A 16,785-nucleotide genomic window follows, 5' to 3' on the forward strand; every position below is an offset into this window, starting at 1 on the left:
CAATTGTGTTAGAGAACATGTAAAGTGTGGTGCAAAAAACAATGTAAAAATCGCTTATGCTGATATTTTGAAGCTGAAGAGCTTAATTCCTTGAAAAGCTAAAGCTTACTGTTAGATAGCCCATTTATCGAGTACCTCTTTAGGCCCTAGGCTTCTTTTTTTGTGGTAAATCATCCTGCTGTGGGTGTAGCGTGGAGTAATGTCAGACTTTTACTGGCATAGCCCACCATATTTTTCTAGAGCCCACAGTTTTCTAGGGGTAGGCGTTAAATCATGCGAACAATCCCGCAGCCTTGGCAGACGGCAGATAAAAAAGTGTAGAAGAAAAGGACGTTCTGCGCCACTCACAAATTAAAAAGGGCAGGAGGATGATGATGACTTGTAGTACACTTTATGACCGACCATATAACCTACATTTTTCCTTACTAAAGAAAATATTCTAATTGTTGCAGGTGCGGAACCCACGACAGCAATGTCTGTGGAGGGCCAACGGTGCCTGTGTGTTGTGGTGCTGCTCATACACACCGTCACGGGCGCTGGAGAGGGTAAGCAAATTTATTTTAGTTTTTGATAAAATAGAAGAAGAGTGAACAGTTTCTAATCTATCTTCTTTCTTTTTGATAATACTTACGTGTAGTACATATTTTTTTAACCTTTTCACATGGTTTAGCCCACGTTTGGGAGGACCAAATCCCGCAACTGGGTGAAATATCTGAAGGGTTTTTTCCGACTAGTTCTACTACTTAGTTCTACCGTAGAACTAATGGGAACTTTTTTTCCCACTAGTTTTACTATATGAGATGTAACAAAATAGAACTAGTGGGAATTATGGTTTTTATTTGTATTCCCACTAGTTCCACTGAACATTGGCAGTAGAACTAATGGGACATTTTGTTCTACTAGACAGAAGAAGTACAGTCGACGGCCTGGGTGACATCTCGCCGTGTCCGTGGTTATCTGTAGTTTTGACGCAAATAGATATCAGATATGCCGACAGAGTTACTTTCAGATCTGTAATATTAGCAAGAATGAACTGGAAAAACATATCGACCATTTTAAAATTTGCAATTTTTTTAAGGTTTTTAAAAATCTACAATAATACGCCGTGCCCCCTGGACACTATTATGATGATGCTTAAGTTTGAAAATTTTTCCTCGCAAAACAAAATCCCGCTTTATTCTAAGACACGGATACAGTATCAAATCTTCAGCATAACACTATTAACTTTGCAGAGCAATCATCTATCCATTTATAAATCCTATTACCTACATCCCTAAGGGCCTCTGAGTTTGGTGGAAAATCGACAAAACCAATATTCCCTACTAACAACCGTAACCAATAGTATAAATAAGAGGTATTAATTGTCTCCCTAAAACACCAGACACTTCCCACAAATATATAGGACCAGACAATCTGGTCCTTCTCGGATAGAAGGACCAATTTACATAACATGAATAAAATTGTCGCTAAAATTCACATGTGATAAAAAATGCGGTTTTGGTACTGAACGCAACGTTAATGCAGTAACGAAATTATAAACAATTGCCAAACAGAAACCGTAACCAACAGTATAAATAGGAGGTATTAATTGTCTCCCTAAAACACCAGACACTTCCCACAAATATATAGGACCAGACAATCTGGTCCATCTCGGATATAAGGACCAATTTACATGACATGAATAAAATTGTCGCTAAAATTCGCCAAAAATGGGGTGTAAAAAATGCTTTTTCGGTCCTGAATGCAGCGTTAATGCAGCAACAAAATTATAAACAAGTTCCAAACAAAAACGAGAAAGCAAACTACGGGAAACCATGCGAATAATATACTCTAGCAACTCAGTTTAAAACCTAGGCCATTGAGTTTAAAAACCCGAACGGGGCTGTTTCATGAAAGTTGCAAAAAAATTTACAGCCCACATAAAAGTCCGCAAAGCGAAAGTTAGTTGTTAGTGTACAGACAACAAAAAAAGACACTGAATAAATAACGCCTCCGAGGTTTAAGCTTTGAGTTTCATGTTTTTTCTGACCGTGTGTGGAATGATATTTTGATTTGCAACGGGTCTTATTTTGTACTAACTGTTTTAACGCCCGCTTCACGGGGGAACTTCTTCCCGTACCTAGATAAAATATAGCCTATATTACTTGGTAGCTTCCCAAGCTTAGGGGATAGTGTAGCTTCCCAACAGTAAAATAATTTTGCAAATTAGTTAAGTACTTTCGGAGTCTTTGGGGTACAAACAAACTAAAAAACAAGCCCCTTTATTAATTAGTATAGCCTAGGCAGACTGGGAGAAAACGCCTATGGCGTTAAGTCCGCCTTGTACGAAATTTTGCAGAAGTATTAAATAAATATTTTTCCAAACAAAATCACAAATAAAGCATGACCAATCTTTGACAGATGTGTCAAGGAACCCAAACACGTCATGAGTAATAGTAACTGATTGTTTTGATCACCTTTGGTCATTTGACCTACAAGAAGCCACCTGACCTGTCTGCTAATTTTTCCTTCATCCGTGGTAAAAACAAACAAACAAAAAAATCTATCCTCTTCATTATATTACTATACTTATATTACTTACTATTATATATGTAGGTAAATAGTCTGTTACACATTGTGTGAATGTTTTCGAGTTTCTACTGAATTTTTAATTCGTTAAATCGTCGGGTTTTGCTAAAGTTAGCTGTTTGAAATATTTAAGCGTTGTTCCCAAAATAATTTTGGTTGCAACCTGTTGTCATTCTATTTTCATTACGGATAGTGTAATGGACAACTATTTAATTGAATTTTGTTACAGTATGTGACACTAAGCTATTTTCGCTTATGAATGTCTATTATTACGTAGGCTAAACTGGTATTTAATATAACATTATTAGAGTATTAAAACCTTTTAAGTACACGCACACTGCGCCTACACACTTTGGTCTCTGGACTATACAGGGTTATAGGTAAAACACTAACAACCTCTCAGGACTATATTAATAATATCAAAAACTAAAACTTTTGTTCTATGACTTTTAATAATTTTCAGATTCAAAATTTTCACACAAAAATTAAAATATTTCAAGTGTACGCTCTAAAATCTACGAAGTCTATGCGAAGCAAATGAAAGGGCTAGTTAGGTAAACAGTAGTACAAAAAACAGCGGAGGGGTGCGGTTCTCGGGCGGCGGGGGAGCGTTTGAACTTGACCTATTTACGAGCGGCCGTCAGTCGTTTTTATGCGCCCGCGTCGCCTCATACCTACGTGTCCTTGTAGCGAAATTTGGTGGTGCGAACGTAATTATCTTTACAGTATGGCGTATCGATATTCAAATGTCGACTACACGGAAATGGTGCGAATGCTTGCTAGGTGTGATGACAATGTTTCGGAAGCCTGTCTCCAATACGCCATACGATTCCCAAACATCCCTACACCTAGCCGAGTAACAATGCTAGCCGCCACACAGCGGTTACGAGATTACGGGCAAATCCGGCATGCCATCAGGAATAGTGGTCGTCCACCGAGGCACACAGCACGTGAAGAAGACAATATATATATTTTTTTTAACTTTTCGTAAAAAGGCGGGAAATCGTAGCTTAGCGAGTTACCAATTCAAAAGTATGACTAGGTACGAGAATAGTGCGCGGGAGGCATGGGTAGGTTAAGATCTTGCATTCATTCTAAAAATGCAAACCCTCTACCAAACGAATTTATTGTAATGTGTGATAATCTCGACTCGCCCACACGCTCCAAGGTCGACTAATCGCTCGACTGGTCTCGATCGGGCCTTTGGTTGGTGAAGAAATGGTAGGGGCGTGCAAATTTTATCACTATAGCAAAATAGAGTTGAAATGTGTTATATAGATAGAACAATTAAATCTTGTAGATTTGTTTTTGGCAAATGTATTAGATATGTTTTATAAAAAGTCATAGAACAAAAGTTGTAGTTTATGATGTTAATAATACAGTCCTGCAAGGTTGTTAGTGTTTTACCAATAACCCTGTATAGTCTGAAATCACCAACCCGCATTGAGCAAGCGTGGTGATTAATGCTCAATCCTTCTCTGTGTGAGAGGAGGCCGCAGCCCAGCAGTGGGACGATAAAAAGGCTGTAACAGCAACACGCCCACTGGAGACTATATAGTTATATACGATAGTTTGTTTTGGCTCATAAATCAGTATGAAGAAGTACGCACCTTTTAAAAATCTGGTTTTAAGCCGGTATAAAGCAGAATGAAAACTTAAATTGCCAACCATCAGGGCATCTGTCGGCCGACTGTTTACTCTTCAGTGTGCAGGTACTCTACGCCATTATCAGATAATCATTATTGAAATAAACTACAACAATATTAAAAGAGAGCAAAGGAATCCATAAACTTAATTAAAGAAAAATACCCTGAGGTACTACAGTTATATCATGTTACAACTTTAATCAAAGCAAAAAGGTTTCTTCAACCATTCCTTTATATAAATTAAACAATCATACTAATGTTATAAATGCGAAATTTTATATGTATGTGCAGATTGGTTTAGTCCTCTTTCAAGCCAAAACGATTGGATGGATTAAATGAAACTTGGCTGTAGTAAACTGTTACAGCCATTTTATCGTTCCACTGCTAGGCACAGACCTCCTCTCACATGGAGAAGGTTTGAGCATTAATCACCACGCTTGCTCCATGCGGATTGGTGATTTTAGACTATGTAGTCCAAGTTTCCTCAAGACGTTTCCTTTCACCTATTTATCAGCCGTTGGTGTAATAGAACTTAAGTAAAAATTAAAATAAAATAATACCATCATCCTCCTGCCCTTAACCCAATTTTCTTTGGGGTAGGTGCTGCATGTTTCCTTCTTCCGTGCTCATATTTCTGTCGATACCTATCTCACAAGTAACATTCTTTCTAACCATATCGACTTTCACACATTCCATCCATCGTTTCTTTGGTCGTCCTCTTCCACTATATCAGAGTAACATACCTAAATTTTACTTTTCGAGAAGCGGGTGAAACAGCTACCAGAAGATCGTAGCAACAACCAAAATGCAAGATATGAGAGCACCAATACAATTCAAATACTTCGGAACAGAAACATATACAGCACAAATGCATCACAACCGATATCATCACTCAGCTGAAAATCGACACAACCCTTTCCTTTCACCACTATCAGAATATTCCAAAACATATGTATACAGATGTTTCATCTTACGAAAGCGGGTGAGCCTTACTTGTGTGAGTAAGTGTACATATATACATACACGCTGTCTTTGTATGAGTCGGCGATATAATATAACCACTCCTACTGAGCACTCCTAAGCTTACGCACGCAAAAATAATGTGCACCTACTATCAACCAATGACATATAATTACTTTATTTCGGAGGGCACGATAAACTGTAGGACCCGGCTGTCAGTTGAACATCTTTAGTAGTCGTTACGGGTATTCAGAAGCCATTAATTCTGGCAACCTGTCTAACCTAGGCTTTATGGGTTAACCCCAATATAGTTGGGAAAAGACTAGACAGATCGAATCATATTCGTGGTATTTTGGTAGTTTCAAACGATTTTTTAGATTTCAAGTTGGTTTCACCACGTCATTAGTTGATAGTATATGCAAATAATATATGTATATTTATCTGACAATCTGACCACTAATGAGTGCCTCGGAGCTTACGCACACAAAGACAATGTGCATGTACATTTCAACACACACAAGTAAAGCTAACCCGCGTAGATAAAAGATCAGCACAGAAGGACCAAATATAACAACGAAAGCTTTCACAAATGTAATACCCTCAAAACAAAATATTTTAAGATATATCGCGAACTGACACAAAGGACCAGAAACCAAGTTGAACCTATCGTGATTAAAACGGAGCACTCTCAAAGGGCGGAGTTAGGAGATCAGAATTAATGTGGTTTTAGAACCGAGTTGGGGTATGTTTGGATTGTCACTGTTTTGTGGTGTTCGACTTTATGTAAATATGGTGTAATAAGAATACAAAATACAAAGGGAATAAATAAAATTGCATTTATGTACGTTTTTATCAATAGGTACTAATAAATTGAAGAGGAAAAAAATCCTATGTCTCTTTATACCCTGAAGACACCAAAACTACTAAAGCAATTAGAAAAGATCACTGTTCGGAAACAACACTAATCTCGAGTTACATAGGCTATGTTTTATACGTTTGATTAAAATGTTAAGTCCTAGTGGATAAATAACTAACCTCGCGAGTGTGAGGGTGTAGGTTCGATTCAAGAAGAAGTTTGTATGTACTTTATTAGTATAAATTGGACACCAATTCCTGATAAAAACATTTTGAGGAAATCTGGACTGTATATAGTCTGAAATCAGCAAACCGCATTGAGCAAACGTGGTGATTAATGCTCAATCCTTCTCTGTGTGTCCGGGGGCTGCAGCCCAGCAGTGAGACGATAAAAAAGCTGTAAGCGAACATATTAAATCACGAGTTTTAATTCTAATATTTCCGTTTCTATCGTTTTTTTTTTGTTTTTGGAACGAAAATATTAGTGACGATGATTATAATAATTTTTATGCAAAGATAAAATTTTATTGAAGCAACTTTTCATCGTTACTACGGCAACATCCAACAAAACGATAGCACATACCTACCTATATCACAGCACACACACACATACACAATCTGGCGACAACTTCACACATAGCTAGTCTGAACAGTACCTTTTCCAGTGCAATCAGTAAAACAGTGTCGACGCAATTGGCGACTGGTTTGCGTGTCGCCAGATCGATTCCTGAATTGAGTAAAATGTTTTTGGATTTGTCTACAATTTATATGTATAGGTTCAGTGTTCGTATAGGATTTGTATTTTATAGAAAATCTGCCTTAGTTTAGCAGTCTCTGTGCACGGGGTCTCAGGTTTGATTCTTTAAAGACGTTTTCACAAAGTAGCCCGGAGATTGATACACTTGTGCACTCACTCCGTGGCTGACTAGTTATCAAATCAATTAATTTATTAAAGGGCTTTTAGGGTGAGACATGAAGTTTATAATACATATACAATAATCATATTTATTAAATTATACTTGTTGCTATGTGAAATACTTGAAAATATCTGAACAGGTACAGAGAAGTGAATTCAAGTGAGAGAAAAAAAAAAAAACTAAACGTAAAATTCTGAGTAGGTTAAGAGCATCAGAGAAATTGAAATTATAAATTTGGATATCGGATTTAAATATGGAAATGTGTAATGTAAAACTTAAAATTGTGAAAAAGTACAAAAAAATCGTACATAAAATACATATTTTTTTTTCATATAATCATAACTGTAAGGCTGAAAATCAAGCTGAATTCTACTGCGAGTAATATAATAACTTAGTCTTGAACGTTTAGTTAAAATCTTGTATAATAGATTCTTCTAGAACCGGAGAAAAGTAATAAATAATACCAATTTCTCTTTTCCCAAGTCGGGATTACCTTAAAACTTTATGAATAATTTGAAAACATTAAGAACTCAAGCAACTCGTTTTTAAAATCAAGATAATCTTCTTTATTCTAAGAAAGGTCATCTAAGAAATGTCTAGTAATTTTAAAAGATCTTTGTCTGTGCCACAGAGTTAGGGAATTTTAGAGATGGCATTTTGTTTAAAGTAAATTGCACAGCATTCTGCGTTTATAAAAATTTCCATTTATTTTTTATAAAACTTTGTATGACATTGGGATGAAAATATTTTTGTTCTAATTTTAACAAAAAAATATATTATATTTAAAGTTTCATGTTTTACTTTAGTAAAACGTACTTTAGTTAATAATCTGGCTCAGTTGTAATCATTAAAACATAAATAATGAAGTAGTAATTACTATATGTAATACTATTTCTCCACCAACCAAAAGAAGACTTACAGAAAACGCTTAGGGCGTTAAATCCGCCGTTAATTACTGTATGTAATGCTTTTTTTTCTCCGCTACTCAAAGGTAGATTGGTAGAAAACACCAAAGGCGTTAAGTCCGCCGTTGTACAAAATGTGCAAAAAGTATTAAATAAATATGTACATATGTAACAAGTATATACATCTCCTCATTTTAGAAGCGAGTTTAAGGCTTAAAATACATAACCATCAACAGATAATCACACAAAACAAACTCATCACAGATAGCCGCCTCTATAATTTTACCCACTCTGTGGCTTGTACCCGCCGATTTCATTAGTGGCCTTCCAAAGCCAGATGGCGTACTCATTTGTAGAAATGAGTTTACTCAAATGATCTTACAGCTTAGTCTCACGTAGTCCCTTAGAGGGTTACAGTGGCTTGTGGCTCGTGGCATCTGTGAAGTTTTGCTGAAGGTCACATCTAGTTGGGTTAGTTCGGTGTATATTGTTGCTATGGCAACAGTATGTTGGTTGCTATGGCAACAGTATGTTGGTTGCTATGGCAACAGTATGTTGGTTGCTATGGCAACTGTAAGTTGTTTTTCGAGATTGTTTAATTATTATATCTCAGTTTATCTTTGGCTAACAATTTGTATTGCTACTTAATATGAATCCATCCTCCGAGCCTTTTCCCAACTATGTTGGGGTTGGCTTCCAGTCTAACTGGATGTAGCTGAGTACCAGTGAGTAGTGTAAGAGCGACTGCCCTATCTGACCCCCTCAACCCAGTTACCCAGGCAACCCAATACCTCTTGGTTAGACTGGTGTCAGACTTACAGACTTACTGGCTTCTGACTACACGTAACGACTGTCATGGATGCTCAATTACAGCCGGGACCTACAGTTTAACGTGCCATAATATCCGAAACACGTAGACTATAAGTAGATGACACTTAATATGAATGTCTTACAATATATGGGGGTAGAAAAAAGAAATTCCTAGTTGTACTCAAATGATCTTACAGCTTAGTCTCACGTAGTCCCTTAGAGGGTTACAGTGGCTTGTGGCTCGTGGCATCTGTGAAGTTCTGCTGAAGGTCAAATCTAGTTGGGTTAGTTCGTTGTATGTTCGTTGCTATGGCAACTGTAAGTTGTTTGTGTTCTAAGAAAAAAATTACGATAGCTTTTTAACCAAAAATAATTATTATATCGCAGTGTGTTTTACAATATACAGGTGGAAAATTTCTTCTTGGCTTGGCTTTTCGATTAACTTTTACCAATCCCGTCCCTTATTTAGTGACCAGCATAAACCACAAAAAAACTTTCTATAAATCGCAAAAGAATTCGAATTAAACCGCTATGTGGCTAAAGACCAAAACTAATACCTTTTATCCTTGAAGAAAAGCTATAAGTCGAAATTGGGAACAACAAGGAAACTTTTGTCCGATTGTGAGAAAATAAGTGACGATATATTGTTGGCTTACATTGTGTAAAGGAATTTTGAGCTAAACAACGTGGGGAATTTAACGTTGAAATGTTTTAGAAAGAAACAACCGGTCAAGTGTGAGTTTCAGTCTTTGTAAGAAATAATGGTTGATCTTGAGGCTTCCTTGTTTGGAAGATAGAACGTGGGTATTTTATGACTTAGTACGTCTTGTTATGCCTTATTTTAGAGGACACCTTTGCTCACACGGTTGGTTAGCCCCAAGGTTAATTATTAACTAGCTTGTGTTATGTGTACTAATACAACTGAAAAAGTACATCATACTTACTACAAGTATACCCACATATTATTGAATGTACTTTCTAAGTATATCTTAGACACCATTGACTGTGTTTCGGATGGCACGCTAAACTGTAAGTCCCGGCTGTCAGTGAACATCCTTGGCAGTCGTTACGGGTAGTCAGAAGCCAGTAAGTCTGAGACCAGTCTAACCAACGGGTATCGGGTTGCCCGGGTAACTGGATTGAGGAGGTCAGATAGGCAGTCGCTTCTTGGAAAGCACTGGTACTCAGCTGAATCCGGTTAGACTGGAAGCCGACCCCAACATAGTTGGGAAAAAGGCTCGGAGGATGATGAATGTACCTACCTACCTATGTATTTTATGACAGACTTGTTATGCTTCATTTTAGAGCATAATAATATTGGAACAGCTTTCCACATAACGGTCGGGTATCCCAAGGTAAACTAGTAATTAGCTTGTGTTATCTATACTTATACAAATGAAAAACTACATCATACTTACTACAAGTATACTAGTCGTGGTGGCCTAAAGGACTAACCTCTCAAGTAAGAGGGCGCGGGTTCGATCCCAGGTCAGGCAAGTACAAATGCAACTTTTCTAAATTTGTATGTACTTTCTAAGTATATCTTAGACACCACTGACTGTGTTTCGGATGGCACGTTAAACTGTACGTCCCGGCTGTCATTGAACATCCTTGGCAGTCGTTACGGGTAGTCAGAAGCCAGTAAGTCTGACACCAGTCTAACCAAGGGGTATCGGGTTGCCCGGGTAACTGGGTTGAGGAGGTCAGATAGGCAGTCGCTTCTTGGAAAGCACTGGTACTCAGCTGAATCCAGTTAGACTGGAAGCCGACCCCAACATAGTTGGGAAAAAGGCTCGGAGGATGATGAATGTACCTACCTACCTATGTATTTTATGACAGACTTGTTATGCTTCATTTTAGAGCATAATAATATTGGAACAGCTTTCCACATAACGGTCGGGTATCCCAAGGTAAACTAGTAATTAGCTTGTGTTATCTATACTTATACAAATGAAAAACTACATCATACTTACTACAAGTATACTAGTCGTGGTGGCCTAAAGGACCAACCTCTCAAGTAAGAGGGCGCGGGTTCGATCCCAGGTCAGGCAAGTACCAATGCAACTTTTCTAAATTTGTATGTACTTTCTAAGTATATCTTAGACACCACTGACTGTGTTTCGGATGGCACGTTAAACTGTAGGTCCCGGCTGTCATTGAATATCCTTGGCAGTCGTTACGGGTAGTCAGAAGCCAGTAAGTCTAACACCAGTCTAACCAAGGGGTATCGGGTTGCCCGGGTAACTGGGTTGAGGAGGTTAGATAGGCAGTCGCTTCTTGTAAAGCACTGGTACTCAGCTAAATCCGGTTAGACTGGAAGCCAACCCCAACATGATTGGGAAAAGGCTCGGAGGATGATGACTTACTACAAGTATACCCACATATTATTGACGCCCGACCACTGCCAACAAACATGCTCATTTCCAAATATTGACAATACATCAGGGCATCAAACACGGGATCCCCTGTTCGGTAGCCCCTAGATATTTTGCTCCTTGTGGGTAGCCCGGAGTGGTTCATTGAACCAACAAGATCAATGAATCTAGGTAAAACAGTTCAATCTTTTTTTCTTATTTCGACCAATATATTCAAACCAATAAAAATTAGCTGTTATCTATAAAAAATCCTTATACAACCAGCTGTGAAAACAACCAATAAGTATTATATTATTTTTACCATTTTTACAAACCCCTAAAAAAACGTTGAAAGTTATTCTTGGGGTCTGTGAAAATAAAATAAAAATTGCGAACGTTGTTTCCGGAAAAACGCCTCCGTTCTTCGGAAGTCGGGGCCATTAAATTATGTTTTCTGTAGTCCTTAAAATAAATTTTATAAGCGACTTTTTAACAACTCTATGTACAAAAATAAAAAAGTCTTAATAAACAGTTATTCTTTTCGTAATTTTGTCTGAAAATAAATGTTAGTTCCACTAGGACATCCTCCTAGTCGATCGCTGGCCGCGATGGGTGGTCTCATTTAAGGAGATCAGCCAGCTGCTCAGGACATGTTATAGTGCACGAGCATTTGCGCAGACACAGGTGCACTCCCTATTCCTTCACTCTCACAGCCCGATGGGACGGCATTCCAACACGACTGGAGAGATCAGATCACTCATTATAATTTACCTGTAATTAGAACTTTTCCCTATAATCAACAAACCACCTGACAAGCAAATTAATTCCTTAATTAATTTTCATCGAAACTTACACCGAAAATCATTCACAGAGCTCCATAATTTGAAACCGAAATTTTCCGAAATTAGCAAAATCTCTCAAAGAACAGAAACAAATTCAATTACAACTTACCTGAAAATCTATTGACCAAAGTCTGGACACGAAACAATTTCGAACTACAAAAGTAGAACTTATTTTCACGAAAATCCATAAAATAGATTAGTATTCCACTCGTTTTGTATCTCAAAATAGTTTCAGTAATTTATCCCGAAATTCAGCCTGAAAAGTAATTCGGCCTACCTTTTGGTTCAACGAAATGAGATCGCTACAAAATAACTCATGTGTAAAATTCAGCCAAGTTCTGCAAACCTTTTAATTTTGAGCTTGAGAAAATTAAAGGCGAATGGCAGGCTTGTATGGGACTTTCGTACCGCTAATAAAATTTCGTGTTTTGGGATATTTTTTGTTTTAATTGATGGGTAATATGATAGACAAGCCCTTTGTAAATTCTTAGATTTTTAGAACTTGGGAAGTAAAAGTTATAACCAGTTTTGTTTTTTAAGGTTATGTACCACAGTATACCCATATAAGTTGTTTTAGCTAGGTACATAAACATTGTTATGGGTTATAATTGGTGGGTAATATGATAGACAAGCCCTTTGTAAATTCTTAGATTTTTAGAACTTGGGAAGTAAAAGTTATAACCAGTTTTGTTTTTTAAGGTTATGTACTACAGTGTACCCATGTAAGTTGTTTTAGCTAGGTACATAAACATTGTTATGGTAATGATAAAATAAATGTTCTACCTAGCTTGTCTCTTAATCTTGGGTGTGTTTTAGGTAGGTACGTACAATTAGGTAAATAGATAGATAGATAAGGATCGTACCCACTCAGTAGAGTGCATTTAGGAGATACCTGTCCAGCAGCGGACTGCAACAGTTTGATAATGGTCAAGTTCTCGGGTTTCGAGTGTGGTATAATAAAACAACTTTGTTTTTGTAGGAATATACATCTATTTTATTGTTCTTATAATTATTTAATCTATTCTTAGTATTATTTCATCAACATAGAAACTCATGTGCCCAGACCAAGAACAACTACTTGCAGATCATTCAAATATTTGTTCCGTGCGGCAAACATGGTCAGCAGGTGTTATCTGGAAAATATTTAAGTGATTTTGAGTATGATTCAACATTGCTTTAAATAACTATTTTAACAGTGTTACACAAACCAAGTTAGGCAAGTAAACAATACATGTAAGAGATCACTTATATGTTTGTTAATGTACAAACACAACAATGATCGTGTACAGGACAAACTGTAAATATTTTTACAACCACAACAATGTTTGTTATTTTTTCAAATAATGTTAAGATTAATTTTAAGTACATTCATATTATTTTAGTATGAAATCGTGTAGTTTATATGGTGAGTCTACTTTTTAACACGTAAAGGTTCAGTTTAACATTTTAAAGCACGTACTCACACACAACACAAGTAATAAAGCGTCCTTTCGCGAAAGTACTATCAACAGATAGAGTACGGAGGAGCAGTTCCTCGACTCAACGTAAAAATGACCAGATAATTTGCTTAAATTGCTCAGATGCAGTAACAAACCACAATCCAAAACAACAGCAAAGAACTGAACAGACACTGACAGACAGAGACTAGACTCTGAAAGATATCCGTTACCTGTCAATAAAATAATTGCCAATACAAAATAAAAACATTGATTTTGAAAATAATTTATATAATTAAATTGTTAATTATTAAGATAGTATGCAATAATTATTCATTTTAAGGTAGAATATGTAATTGGTTAATTATATTTACTGTTATTTCTATGTTTAAATAATTATTTATCATTTCGAGCCTCGTGATATTTTACAAATGGCAACTTCTAAAAACAGAACTACGTTTAGTTGCGTTTAGTTTAAGATTATATTACGTTTAATTACTTGAATCTTTTAATTGGTATAATTAATTAATCCGGAGTTCTAAAAATACTACACTAACATGAAAATAAATGACTTAGTTGCCTTAATAATTGGTACAAATTCTATAACTGAACAACGACATAAATATGCGGTACGAAATCTGCCATTCTCCTTTTAGTCTTAAAATCTGCATTAGGATCCAAGCTTAAGAATAAGTAAGATTAAGATACCTACTGCAGACTAAACAGTCGGCCGATAGTTGACAGATGTATCGCAAAACAATATTAAAAAGAAAATCTTGATTCTAATCAAAGTTTTCAGTCGGTCTAACACCGGCTGAATACCTAATCTTTGTAATGTGCGTAACCATTTATCTTCATATTGATTTATGAGCCCAAACAAACTATCAGCCGACTAAAAGTTTGACGTGTACTTATACTCTAATGCCCATTTTCACCAACAAATCCCTAAAGGACGATGGGCGTTTTGGTACCCTGTCCAACAGTGTTGATTTTAGTACCATTGCGTAGGTCTTGGCAAGGCAAAAAATGTTTACTATGACGATTAGTCCCAAATCCTTGTCCATTTCGCGTGGCATCGACTAATAGAATGTGTAATGTTCATAAATCGTCAAAGTAGATGTAGTTCTTAAATCCAACTGTATTGAATAATTCTTAGAATGTTTGCCTGCCCACTGCTTTAAATAAAGACTGTGCAAAACCTTTGCAGTTCACGCAGAACTAGCTTATGTATTTGATGAAAGTCTTTCAGTATCTACAATCAATTAAAGTTGAAAAGTCAGAAGACGATGTTTACATAGTACATATTACGACTCAATCTTGCTCCTCAAGAGGTGCTGAGAAAATGATGAATTTCTTCTTAAAAAAAGATGAATAGAAATGTTTTGAACTTTCGTCAAATCAGATGACGATTGTGTTTCCGTAGTAAGACTCCATAGACTATTACAATCTTTAGATTATAATAGAGTGTATCTCAAACAATGTAAGATATGCAGCCAGCCTTTTGGGCACGATCCCAGCTGACAGCGATGCGGATGAATATTTTGATACTTAGTTTCCCTATAATAAGATCATTTTGTAAAACTATTGAATAAAATTGTTAAAATCAAAAAAAAAAAAAAAAAAAAAAAAAAAAAACAATAATGTAAGATATACAAGGTGTTGATTTGCATTTGTGCCATACTTCAAGAGGAGGTCATAAAATACGTAAATAATCGATTGGAATTACAGTGGACGGGAAATAGCTAATATGTACTGCTTTTTTTGTTATTGTAATGTCGTAGTATTTCAGAAGTAATCCAATTTTATGAATGAAAATTATGAATAATCGTTGCGTATGCTTTGTGTTTGCGTTTGTGTGAGGGCGCAGCACGGTTTTAAGGCCAGTAACACTCGCGTCAAGTTCAAATACGGCTAGATGACGTTGACGGAATTCCGAAAAAAAAAAAAATACGTACCAATTTTCTTATTGATTTGGGTCGAGAATCATTAGCATAATTACGTTCTTGACTATGGCACGGATGCAAATCAACAGCTTGTATATTAACTTAGTTTAAAATTATTACACTGACGACATATGCCTCTTAATGATTTTGCATATATGGATGACATACTTGTTGCTATGTCGATTCAATTTTTATCGTCACTCGGATCGGACAGCTAATTGAGGCAAGCCCCATAGTTTTTATTATTCTTCACGTAAATACCTTTCTAATGATATATCATACGTTACTGTTGGAGCGGGTACCAAATCCCATACAAAGTGCCCATTGTCCTTTAGGGATTCCCTGAGAGCATTTACGGAACACTTAATAAGAATTTCGTTTTCACCAAAGTTTAGGTGTCCCTTATACATAGTTATTTATGTCAAAATTGGGAGAGCCCTTATTCTAAGTGGCACTTAGATTAAGAGATTGTTGGTGAAAACGGGCATAAGAATACTAGCTATTCTACAAAATACATTCAAGCGTTTAGACACTTAAAATCCATTTTATTATTTAAATCTAGTTTTTAAGTCCAATTTCAAGCTTTCATTGGCATCATTTAAGAAAATGAGGTCTAGGTATTGTTTCGGGGAACCTACTTTTGTACTTAACATTATAGTATAAGCGAAATATCAGACTATATTTTATTTTCAACAAATTCTTGTCTAGAATATTTAGAACTTTGTTTTGATGTTAAAATCTTATATTGAATATTATACTTTCTGTCAGGATACTATTTAATATTAAATATTTTGAGTTTGTAATTTTACTAATTTGCGTCAAAATCACTGAACATATTTTCCTGAACTTAACAGTAATATAGCTGCTACATCTGAATTCTCGAAGATTCTCGAGAAATGAGTTTACCCGAAAGTAACAGCTTTTTTATTCTCTAGAAAAAAAGGCAAACCTGAAAGAAGCAACTACTTTTAATACTATTTCAGTTATACCTAAAATACTAATTATAATACTTAGAAGGGGGAGGCCTATGTTCAGCAGTGGACGTCCTATGGCTGAGATGATGATGATGATGACTAATTATAATTTAATTTCGCTTACACATGATACTTCTACCGTGCCCCACAAATATAGAGTAAAAAGCCCGCTAAAAAGGCGTAGTCTGCTTAAAAAAAATATCCAAATTGTGGCGGTTTAAACCGGTATAAACTAGTTTAGCCTCGGGTGCTTGGTAACAAAGTTGTGTAATACACTTTTCTACAAAGTAGGTAATTTATTCGGCTCGCTATTATAATTTTTGGTCCTATTAGTGGAAAGAATGTTTCCAGTATGTTTTTAGAGTACATTTTCTGTGATGTTTTTAATATAGAGTACGTAAAGGTATATTAAAGTTTATATGGGAAATGTGTCTGCTATTATCTAGTATCTACTTAGGTTTAAATAAGTTTTTTTTATTCAGTTTATTGAAGACAAGCCGTTTTCAAATTTTTTTCAACTACAGATCGGATTTGAAAAATTCAAGAATTTAGTAGTTGCAGAGTTTGTAGAGCAC

General features: G+C 36.0%; 1 protein-coding gene and 1 long non-coding RNA gene across 2 annotated transcripts in view; one reads left to right on the plus strand and one right to left on the minus strand.

Annotated features, from left to right (window-relative positions):
* Positions 1–472: 472 nt before the first annotated feature.
* Positions 473–16,785, plus strand: part of LOC124642313 — a 62,330-nt gene continuing 46,017 nt past the window's right edge. The window contains exon 1 of the mRNA XM_047180692.1: positions 473–545. Coding sequence (XP_047036648.1) covers positions 473–545 — 73 coding nt within the window. The remainder of the gene's footprint in view (positions 546–16,785) is intronic.
* On the minus strand, positions 12,459–13,533 carry LOC124642314. Its single transcript, XR_006985750.1, has 2 exons — positions 13,321–13,533; positions 12,459–12,990 (listed from the first exon to the last, which is right to left on the minus strand). It is a non-coding gene; the product is annotated as an uncharacterized LOC124642314 (long non-coding RNA).

The sequence above is a fragment of the Helicoverpa zea genome, chromosome 24, assembly GCF_022581195.2.
Source record: "Helicoverpa zea isolate HzStark_Cry1AcR chromosome 24, ilHelZeax1.1, whole genome shotgun sequence".
NCBI classification, from domain to species: Eukaryota; Metazoa; Arthropoda; class Insecta; order Lepidoptera; family Noctuidae; genus Helicoverpa; species Helicoverpa zea.